General features: G+C 38.4%; 1 protein-coding gene across 1 annotated transcript; it reads left to right on the top strand.

Moving 5' to 3' along the window:
* The first annotated feature begins 216 nt into the window (after positions 1 to 216).
* On the top strand, positions 217 to 1,404 carry LOC105033080 (uncharacterized). Its single transcript, XM_010907734.4, has 2 exons — positions 217 to 518; positions 606 to 1,404. Exons 1-2 carry the CDS (start codon positions 327 to 329, stop codon positions 1,278 to 1,280), a joined length of 867 nt encoding a protein of 288 aa, XP_010906036.2. The 5' UTR covers positions 217 to 326; the 3' UTR covers positions 1,281 to 1,404.
* The last annotated feature ends 10,414 nt before the right edge of the window (positions 1,405 to 11,818 follow it).

Here is an 11,818-nt window from a genome sequence, read left to right as displayed (position 1 = left end):
CCCCATGCTACCTCACAATCCTGCCTGCTCTCAGCTCTCCATCTTAGTTCTCACACTCAACCGCTCTCAGCCGTCGATAGCCATATGATCCAACGTTGAATATTCAAAACTGTTAGGGTAATGATCCGAGTGAAGTGGTCGTGGACCAATCAACGCTTACTTCTCGACTACCGTTTTCGCCATCGGTCCGTATTTAAATCCTCGTCTTCTCGTTCATTCTCGGTTGTGTAGCGCACGCTCCATCTCCTGCTATCTTCATCTTTTCTCTCTCCAAAATCTAGCCCTAATTCTTCCATCTCGTCTCTTTTGCTCTCGAACGCGTAGCCATGGCTGGGGAGGAGACCACGCCAGCGGTGGTGGAGGAGAACGTCCAGGATCCGGCGCCAGCGGAGCCCAAGTTGGAGGATCCCCCGGCTAAGGCGACGGCCAAGCCGAAGAAGGCCAAGGAGCCCAAGGCTAAGAAGCCTTCCGCTCCCAAAAAGCCCCGATCTCCTCCTGCCCACCCCCCTTACATCGAGGTAAGACCTTGCCTATATCGATCCCTGATTCTCCTCTTTCTATCGATTTCCATGGATCCGATACCATGACGTTGTTTTGAACCCTAGATGATCGGAGAGGCGATCACTTCGCTGAAGGAGAGGACTGGATCGAGCCAGTACGCGATCACTAAGTTTATTGAAGATAAGCACAAGGCCTATCTTCCCCCCAACTTCCGCAAGCTTCTCCTCGTCCAGCTGAAGAAGCTCACCGCCAGCGGTAAGCTTACCAAGGTCAAAAACTCGTACAAGCTGCCGCCCTCTCGCCCTCGAGCTCCGGCGAAGCCCGCCACCGCTGCGGCGAAGACGAAACCGAAACCCAAGCCCAAGCCCACTGCGGCCACCAAGCCCAAGCCCAAACCCAAGCCGAAGCCTGCTGCGGCAGCGAAGCCCAAGCCTAAGCCGAAGCCCAAGCCCAAGCCTGCTGCGGCAGCAAAGCCCAAGCCGAAGCCGAAGGCGCCGGCGCCGGCCGCGACCAAGCCCAAAGCTGCCGCCGCGAAGCCGAAGACGAAGCCTAAGCCTGCGGCGAAGGTAGCCAAGCCGAAGGCGAAGACCCGTCCGGCGAAGGCAGCTAAGACCTCGGCCAAGGACACGCCTGGGAAGAAGGCCAACCCGCCGGCGAAGCCTGCCGCCGCCCTGAAGAAGGCCGCCGCAGCCAAGGCGTCGCCGAAGAAGGCGAAGGCCGGGAAGGCCGCCGCGAAGCCTCCGGCGAGGAAGGCTCCTGCGAGGAAAGCCAAAAAGTAGAATATTTTTTTCTTTTTAAATCCCGAGGAGCAGTTGTTTGTAAATTCGATGATGTTGTGGGGTGTGCGCTGCGTTTGCATACCTTTGTGGCTTTTTTTAGAGAATGAAAAATATTTTCACACCACTCTTTTATTTTGGTGTCTCCTTTCCGTCTTATCCTATATTTTTCTTCTTCTTATGATCCGAAAATGTCTTACCAGGCGGGTCCCACTCCATGTTGCTATGTATCTCGGTGTCGCAGGTAGTGTTTGGTGTTATGTTTCTCGGTGTCGCAGATGGTGTTTGGTGTTGTAGTGTATGGTGTTGTTATTGGTATTCTTTTATGTTGGACGACGGCGATTGTGGGATAAGTTTAGGCTTTGGTTGGATTATTGGGAATATGCGCAAAAAGTTAGTTTCTCTTTGCTTTTTCAGAAAATAAATCAGAACAGCTGTTTGGATTGCAGTTTGGGAGTTTAAAATATTTAAAAAGTTATGAGTATTTGAGAATTGCAGTTTATGGCGTTTTTTTTTTTTTGGTGACTATTTCTGCTTTCGTCTTTACCACGTTCTTCTTTTCCCTCTCCCTTCATCCTTTGTAGCGCCGGTGATGGATGTGGTGATGTGCAGTGATGAGGTGGCAGTGTTGATGCAGTAGTGATTGGGACAGCGGTTATAAACCAAATATTTTTAAAAAAATAAAAGAATTTTAAAAATGATTTAAATGTACAATTTTAGAATGAAATTTATCTTGGTCTGTGTATCCCTTGGAAGAAATTTTATTTATTTATTTTTTTTGATACATGAAGAAATTTTATTCTTGAAGTTTTTTCCCGGAGGACTTTTTACAATACTTTTTTATATGCTTCCTTCAAAAGTAGCGATTCATCCTACTAGCCGGTTGCTAGCCGATTACCCTCTCGTCTCCCTGTCGCGGCCTCTCTGGCAGCAATGGCGGCGTGGAGAACGAAGGCGAGGTTGAGTAAGGTGGTGGTGGAAGAGAGGAGGTTGGAGGTGCGGGGGATGGGGAGGGCCAGGGTAGCAGGGGCCAGGAGGAGGGCGGCCGTGGACTGGAGGCTGTGAGGCGGTGGCGGGGAGCGTCCATCGGTAAGAGGAGGCGGCGGAAAGGAGGTCGAAGGCGAGGAGGAAGAGAAGATACGGGGAGGGCGACGGCAGCGAAGAGGGCGATGATGGATTGGGGGACGGCGAGGCAGTGGATAGGAGAGCAACCATTGCGGTGGCAACGGCGGAAAGGAGAGCGAAGGCGACGAGGAAGAGGAATGCAGGTGGGCAAGGAGGGTGTCGGCGGCGGCAAGGAGGAGGAGGCCGGTGAGGCGGCGACGGAGGTGAGGCGGAAGAGGAGGTCGAGGCAGGGGGATGCGTATCAATTATAACCCTGAAGCGCATTATAATTACTGGAACAACCAAAACTGCCGCATTTGCCGAGATATGCAAACCGAGCAAGAAAGGCGGCATGTGATTGTGCCAGCCGGTAACCTCTAAAACGGACATCTTGATATTTTCCCGCCCGTATTTATTTGCAGAAAAGGTTTCGTGTCCGGGCGAAAAGATCCACGTTCCAACAGTGTTAGTGCTCTCCGCCATGCATCACATGGACCTTGCCTGCTGCAGCGCTCCACTGTTATTGCCACGTGGCAGGAGCTTATTTGCTACCATTTTTTAATAAAAATTTATTTACTTGCCATTGCTACGCCCCATACGCATTAACTTTTTGTGCGCTGGTGGCACATGGTCTCCGACAGTTTTTTGTTTTTCCTGAGACCCTTTAAATTATGAACATTTGAAGCCATGGGCTGAAATTGGGAATAGAAAATATCAAATTTAAAATACATTTAAGCTGAAATCTAATTAAAAATAAATATAATTTAGGATCGATGATTATCTCTAATTTGAATTTTTGATGATAAATTTCGACACAATTGGCTCACAATGTAGTTGGATCGAAATAAAAAAGATCCATTGATTCTTTTGACTGATTTGATGGACTTCGATATTGAATTCGGGGATGCTAGGAAACCTTTGGATTGCAATGAGAGGAAGCTCCGTCCAGCTCCATCCGTTGAGCATGACTGCATTAGGTTTTGTTTTAATGGAAAGTTTCATAGAAATTTTTTTTAAAAAAAAAAAATTTATAATAGAAAGCTTAGGGCATGAATAAGTGTACTAGAATGAATAGATTTTCTAAAGAACGCCGCTCCATACTGAGGGCACCAGAAATCCATGGTCGCATTTGGTGCGGTAAAAACGAAGGCACGGTAAGTTCATCAAAGTCGATAATTGGTACAGCATGCAAAAGATACGTAGATGACAAGAGGATTCTATATAGGAGGTGCGTTATTTTTATTTTTTAAATTTAAAAATAGTGTAGCTTTTCTTAGATTTAGCAGCATGCCGGTATGTATCTTTTTTTTTAAATTTTTTTGGGAGCGGGGAGGGGGCTCAAAATTTTGGTTTCAGTCATGCAGATTATAGATAATTTGAGTGACAAATAAAAAAAAAGAAGCTAAATTTATGCTTGGTGATCCTTAAAAAGCTATAATCGTAGTTGTTATGGATGAGTTTATTAAAAGAAATAATATTTTTCTCTTGAAAAATGGTAGTGCTATAGCCATTCACAATTTACATGCTTATTATATATCATGCTCATTTTGTTGCCATATCGATATTAATTAAATGAGAGGAGAGAGATGGCGTCAGATCTCTCCAAATATATTGTATGCTCTTCCACGCTTTTTCCTCTCGTCTCTGGCCGAGATCATTACTGTAAACCACGATTGACTTGCCATCAACAAAAAGAAGCCATCAGTCTCCTTTCTCATCGATAAATCTTATCTAATCCACAATTGTTGCTGCACAAACTAATTCACCAGCTTAACTACCGCCTATGTCTCTCTCTGACAAGAATTCACCCCTTCACCTAGTCTCTCGTTCTTCAGCTCTGATGGAATGATGAGGATATGCAGGTATTGTCATGGCATTATAGGAACAGAGGGCATTTCGGCCTCAACTTATCCACAATATCAGGAAGCATTAGGAAAATTCTACACCTACCAAATGCTTGCTAAAGGTGCTGAATAACAGCGATGTTTATAAACATCGCTAACACCTATTTAGAAATTTGTGATGCTTTTATTATAAGCATTGGGAATGATTTTTACAAGATGATGCTTCTAAGCATTGCCAGATGAAAAATTATTGCCCTAATTATGCTCTTGCCCGTTTCTTGCCCTAATTATGCTCTCACCCCTTTCTCCGGCCTCCAAATTCATGCCTTCAATGATCGTACAAATAGCTCTGCCGCCTCCTCCCAATCTCTTCTTCCATCCTCTTCGGTGAAAATCTCCTTCGATTGTGTGATCAAATCATCCTTTTCCTCCTTTGCCCTCACTCCTATATTTGGCTGCTAAGGATGTCTATGGGTCATGGTTGTCCATAAATCATGGTCTCTAGCATCGCTCATCGTGATTTCTCACTACCAAAAAAAAAAAAAAAAATAGCGACTTTTATTTACCAATGCTAATTAAAAATGTCGGCAATTTGAAAATTTTCACTTATCTATCAATGTTCTTTAAAAGTCTCAAAATTTAAGAAGGTAAAATAGCTTTTAATGACACTTTAGGAGTGAGCATCGTTAGATGAGTCTTAAGATGATGTATATAAGCATCGTAAGATGGGATTTCAAGATGATGCTTATAAGTGTCGTTGGGATCCAAAAAACCCTTCCACTTCACTGTGCCCTAAATCTCCTCTTCCTTCTCAATCCTCCTCCTTCTAGTGCCTCCACTACCATGTGAGGGTCATCCACTACGCCACACCTCTCCCATTGAGTGTTCTATTTATAAGCATCATCCACTGCCCCATCTCTTACTTCCATTGGCTCCTTCGTCTCTGTTGGTTTCTCTTGCTCTTCTCTCGAGTATGGTAGAGCACCATCGTCATTGATCGAGTGTGATCTAGTAGAGATTTGTTCATTTTATGTGTTCTTTGTTGTAGTTGGTTGAAATCCAGTAGGATTTTGTTCTATTTCTAGAAGCTTTTTCTAATTTTTCATACTTTTTTTTTTGATTTTTTGTTTTATGAAGGATCATCGAAGGACAAATAGATTTGGTGGAAATTACGAGATTTCGAAGATCAGATAGAGCCTTTTTCTTTTCTATACACTCAAGGTGAGAACTCCAATGATCATGATTGATGATCTAGAGTTTTATATAGATGCTGTATTTCTTTTCTTAGTGTACTGAATCATTATATTTGATGAGAGACCCAAGGATTTTAGGATTGATTAATCACATTCAGGAATATTTTTTTTATAACCCCTGTTAGGGTTTCTCTCTGCTTATTATGCCATAGAATATCTAAGCCCAGGTATTACTCGTAGAATCTATGCTATGATTCAAAGCTGGTGATGGATTTTGTGGGTTTCTATTCATAATCTTTTTTATTATGCCATTTACATGATGAATCTATAGTTTGCTACTAGAATCCATAATATGGTGTTGGATTTTGTGGTTTTATTTGTTATAAAATCTTGTTTATGGGTTTGTACTTGTTGAATCTAGGGTTTGGATATAGAATCACCTGCTGTTGGATTTTGGCGAGCTATCATTGAATGTAGGGTTTTTGCCTAGAATCCATGCTAGAGTTCATTATCTTGTAGATGCAGAAGTTAATGAAGCTCATCCTCACCCTCCCACTCTCCCTTTCAAAACCATCCACTTACAATTTCAATTTTCTTTAAATTGTTTGGATCTAGAATTTAGGAGGAAGAACAATCTCGCCAAAGCTCACCCCTGCCAGCGCCATTGACACTTCCAGCTCTAAAATTTTGCTCTCAAATCTAGTTGAAGCATGGTTCCAAAACCCTCCACTCCAATTTTATCCGGCTTTCTTTTTCGGTGGGATGTTTGAATTGGATATCATTTCCAAGAATTAGGTTTCCACCTCTCTACTACTATATAGGGGCTCTAGGTTTTGATTATTTATTCATTTGTTATACTGATGCTCTGGATAATGATTTTTAAATATCTTAACCTTACTAGGATGAAAAGATTTGGATTCATCAATTTAAATTTTTTGTTCGATTAATGTAGGATCATTAAGGTTTATAGTTTGTATGCTGGTTGTTGCCACTCCCTTAAACCTTCGTTTAGCCCAAGTCTAGACCAAAATTAAAATTAAATTTCTAGGTTCTCTTTCTAACGTTGTGGTTTCGTCTATTTCTAGTTTCCAGCATCGACCGAAGTAGGTGATTAATTTAGCGGCCTACCCTCAGCTTAGGTCTGGCTTGTCCTGCCAATCACGGAGAGGCGATGAGAGAGGGGCTTTGGCTCACCTGATATTTTAAATTTAAGGTTCAGCTCCTGTTTTCGTCTTTATACACGTCAAAGGGCATACAAGCGTCTTGGCTTTTTTAATAGGCCATCATGGACGGTAGCATCAACCAATGTAACATAAACGCCTCTTGGAATGGAGAGGCTGGACATACTCAAATATAGCTTACCTAGGAGTCACTTTATTCTTTCCTCTTTGCAATCAAACATGATTGTGGAAAGGAAAAGGTGTCACCAATATGGTCAAGGTCAAAAGACTAAATAGATGTACGAATGTAAGCGACTTAGTGGACTTCTCATCCTTGCCAACATACATGAATCTAATAATAAGTTAAATTATATCAAACCAAGTTGATTTATAAAACATCAAAATGATTCACCAAAGTGCCAATGTCTAAAACAACGTTGGCACATTGGAAGCTATATTTTCTGTCCAATTTAGTAGAACGTTTGGCGTGGAAGCTATATTTTTCTAGTATTAGTTTTCTAGTTTATGAGATAATAATATTATCTTTCAAGTTTTCGTGCTTTAACATAATTCTAGAGTCCCCTGTTGTAAATTGGGTCTTTGAAGCGGCATATTAATTTCTGCTAAATGCAATATTAACATTTAATTTGTTTCAATTTATTAGGTAAGTCATGTTTTCAATTAAATATTTAAATATTTTACTCTTCGTGAAAAAATAAAGGAGAATATACTGTTTGCAAAACATATTACTGTGGAGTTGGGATTGCAAATCTACTGACTAAAAGACTCGCTCCTATGATTTTCAGAGATCATGTGGATCTTATGGGACTTATTAGCTCATTTGATGATTGATATGTTAGACATTATATATAAAGTTATCCCATTTAAAAATTAGATTATATAATAAAATTTAGTTTATTTTCTTTTCATATGGATCAACTATTTACTACGTGATATATAGAAGACCAAGAAATAGCCATAAAGTTTCATTTATTCATAAGGTAAAACTCCACGTTAAGTACTTATGAGGTGCCGTTAGTGTTGTAATGTATGAAAGATATTGTGTTGATAGATAATACATTTGCTGTCATGATTCATAGTGATGACTATTTGTAATCAAGTATATAGAGTATATCCTAGGAAGGAATCAAGTTTTTTAAATATGGCTCATCAATTTTCAATTATCAGATCTAAATAAAATTTTATTAAAAATTTTTAAAATATTTTAAATAATTAAAATAAAGATTATTATATTAGATTTAGTCAAGTGGGAGAATATTGGAATTTATCCGATTAAGTTCATTCGGATGTGGCCTACACTAATACGATCGAAATTTGTTTTATGTGTTTTAGTTGATTTGAATTTTAACCAAAGATAAACCTCTGATAAACCGATAAAGATATATTTGATGGTTATTCTGATAAAGTCAAACTCTATATATAAAGTCAAACTCTACATAATCAATATGGATAACATCTTTCTCAGTCTTTATGATTAATTCTGATACTCTCTCTAATGAATGAGGCATATTATAAAAGGATACCCCCCACGGACTTGATTTTCAACTTACTTGAGAGAGCTTGTGAGATCTTTCCTATAAAAAATACTTGAAGTTGGGACTGAGAAACCAAGATACTATGGAGCACATCTACTCCAATTTCTTCTTGCAATTGTAGGTAGACTGATTTCAGAAATCATGAATGACATTGATGGCTTCTTCTTCATGTAAGTCCTATCATCTCATAAAGTTAACTATACTATTCTAAGATATACACCCAGGACTTGCTTCTCACTCTTGCTATTACCTACAAGTACCTTTACCTCAATGGCACCATGCATACTGTTGCTCTGTGTGTGGGCAGGAGGTGGGCCTCATGGTAGAAGCTAATATTGCGGTCAAGGAATCGTGACTCGAATAGATGGGATGGGTCAGTTCTCTACGTTCGCAAGCACGAGATATTATCTAATTCAATCGGCCCATGGCAAGAGGCCTCACAGTTTTGTCCTTTAAAAGATGCCTAGTTGGGAGAGAGAAAGCTTCGATCCCATATAAGCTAGAGTCTCCTTGACTCATAATCGATAAGGGACTAAAGTATTATCCTCCCACAACAGTAGGCCCCCCAGTCAAGAGGGACTATATGCGTAGACAGGAGATCGGCCCCATGGTTGGCTCTAAAGTTGCGGTCAAAAACTCGTGGTTCGAATGGATGGGATGGATCGATTCTCTATGCTCACCCGCGTGAGGTATTGTCCGCTTTGATCGGCTCATGGTACAGAGATTTATGGTTTTACCTTTTAAAAATTACCTCACTAGGGAGAGAAGGCCTCAATCCCATATAAGTTAAAGTCCCTCTTGATTCATAATTGATGTGGGACTAAAGTGCCGTCCTTCTACAACACATGCAGTTTCTTTCGACTTCAGACTTACTCATCTACACATTGGTTTTGTGCCTAATCCTTCTTGCTCGTCACAATTATGCAGCATTCCACCACTCTTGCGAAAGATAGTTCCAACCAATTTGGTCTATTTTTGGCTCTCTTATACAATAGCATATATGTAGCTTTCTATGATCAGTATAGGGTTATTTTTTTTCTTGGATTTTTTTATTTCTCTTATCCTTCCTGATATTCTTAAAGCTACCTGTACTAAGTTTCATGACCCCTCACTTGTACCCTGTATACTTAGTGTTTAATATAGTCCTTTTTCACTACCTAAGAGAAAAAAAAAAAAAAAAAACGAAGATTGATGATGCACTTTTTTATTTTCAATTTTAAAAATCCTAACTTAAAAAATATTATTTTTATTTTTTTTTGAACAATAAAACCAACCATGGTCATCTCTACCACTTTGATCTTACAATCGTGACCACCCCCATCAATCCTCACTGCCACCTATCATCGGCTATTGGATGTCAACTACTATTGTGATGTTGCCATCATTGGCTGTTGTTGCCCATCGCTTTGGTTGTCACTATTACTATCACCACAAGCCACCATCATCATGTGCACCATCATCACTCTATCATTAGCTACCGCCACCATTGCTGAACCACTCAATACTGCCAAATACAACTCGAGTAACTACTAGATAGTTTCATGAAAACTAAAAATTAAGCATTTATTATTATAATATAATATAATAGTAATATTATTAAATTTTTATAATAAATTTAATATTTATATGTCATTCAAATAAATAATTTATAAAATAAAAGTATACTTTATAATAATAGTTTTTGATCATATAAATGGCTAGACAAATCAAAAGCATCGTGGAATATTTTTTATTGTCATTTAGTGATATTGGAAGCATTTTCTCACTTTGATTATCAAACAGATATTGAATTTTATAGCATTTCAAAAATATAATTATCAAATATCAAAAAAATAATATTACAAATTTTACTAGTAAAATCTCTATTGACCAAAACTTCTAAAGATAAAAGCTTTACTACATATAGCAATGCCAAACAAAACCTGAGTCATGGAGTAGTCACTTTGTGAGAAAAAAAAGACCAAAGATTTGATCTGCCCCTGCTGATCATAATTGGGGAAATATCTTTTCTTTTTCCTATATGAATTGCATTTAGGACCCCAAGTATGTATTGCTTACTGCTCCCTAAGTTATTGATTTCATACATGACCACAAAGTTTTGTAGTTTCCATGTGGCATAGATCTAGAAAAATTGATCATAAGTCCATAAGTGAGTATGTACTATATTACTTATCCCTAATTATTAATTGCATATATACAGCATATATACGAGCAGCCTTTGTACGAAATACATTTAGAGAATAAATAAATTTTATGTAAGCATATTTTAGCATTACTTATCAATGCCTACTTTAAAACCAAAACTCTAATTAATTGTATATTTTTATGTTGCATATCATATAAAGACCATTAATGGCACATGCCATCTTATTTTTGTTTAAGTTATACCTTCCTTAAATTAAAATATTTATACTGATTCAAAAATGAAAATGAATATAGACATCTCTGATTGGATTCCATCTAACAACTCAATTACTCAAGGGGAAATGCGAGCCAAATGTGGCCTAGTCAGCATTTTTGTCTGAAAAGGGGAAAGCAAAAATGTTTCAGAAATGTTAGAGGTTTTGCATTTTGCAATCTCATAAACATAGTTTCAAGTCCTTAGGGTTGCATTCGGTGCATTGTCAAGCAATCTTAAAAGATAATTTGGATTACTTACAAGATAGCTTGCCACTATTAAATTATCAGTAATATTGATTACTATATTTGATACATATAAGTAATATTACAGTAAAATTACTAAAAATCTTGATTGACATGTTTGATATGACAATCAGATTATTGATTATATAACATCAAATTCTCAAGATATTCTTAAATCAAATTTTTAATTTAGTATTTTAATATATATTTAGTAGAACTAGCAATCCAAATCTTTAGCCAGATCAATTTATGTAACATATATTAAAAAATTTATTTTTTTGATATATTAAAATTTAAAAATAATTAAATAATTTATTTAATTTTTTTAATGATAAAATTATTTATTATCAAAATAGATAATTTGGTGGCTATATTATTATTATTATTATTATTATTATAAAAATATGAAATTTTTTTATTATTTTTTAATACTTATTATTATTTTTATTATTTTTATTTTTATTTTCTTATTTTTTCTCAGTTTTTCTCCTTCCCCCGCATAACACCCTAACCCCCCTCCCCCCACCCTCGCGGTCCCTGGTTGCTCTGTGCTCCCTACATCCTGCAGCACCTTGCCCATCACGCCTTTGGCATCGCCTCCAGTCGTTCGCACCTTCTCCCACCCTTCCGCACCACCCTCTGGTTTCCTGTTGCTTCATGAATTGATTTTGATGATTACAATACATTTGAGGGGTTACTAATGATTTTGGTTTAAAAAAAGATTTATTGTATTTCAGGGGCAAAATCGTAATTTTATCAAGTTCTGATTCGAAAGCCTCAAGAGTAAGAACAGAAGATTTATGATCTATTCAAGGTAATTTCATACTTTTTGGATGGATATGTTGAGAAAAATTTAAGTTTAAAGAATTGGGTCAACCCTATGAGTCGACTCCAGTCAAAAGGGACTGAACGACATGCTATTTTTGGCTGGCACACCCAAAGGGGTCGACTCTATGAGTCGACCTTTGTTGCTGTGCAGACCAAAAATACAGAACAGTGATTTTTTATTCTGTGCCACAGAGGTCGACCCATAGAGTCGAC

Source organism: Elaeis guineensis, chromosome 3, assembly GCF_000442705.2.
Source record: "Elaeis guineensis isolate ETL-2024a chromosome 3, EG11, whole genome shotgun sequence".
NCBI classification, from domain to species: Eukaryota; Viridiplantae; Streptophyta; class Magnoliopsida; order Arecales; family Arecaceae; genus Elaeis; species Elaeis guineensis.
This window is presented reverse-complemented; position numbering and strand designations above follow the sequence as displayed.

Coding starts and splice junctions, on each gene's coding strand:
- LOC105033080 (XM_010907734.4), top strand. CDS start 327: ATGGCTGGGGAGGAGACCACGCCAGCGGTGGTGGAGGAGAACGTCCAG. Junction 519..605: donor CCCACCCCCCTTACATCGAG/GTAAGACCTTGC, acceptor TTTGAACCCTAG/ATGATCGGAGAGGCGATCAC.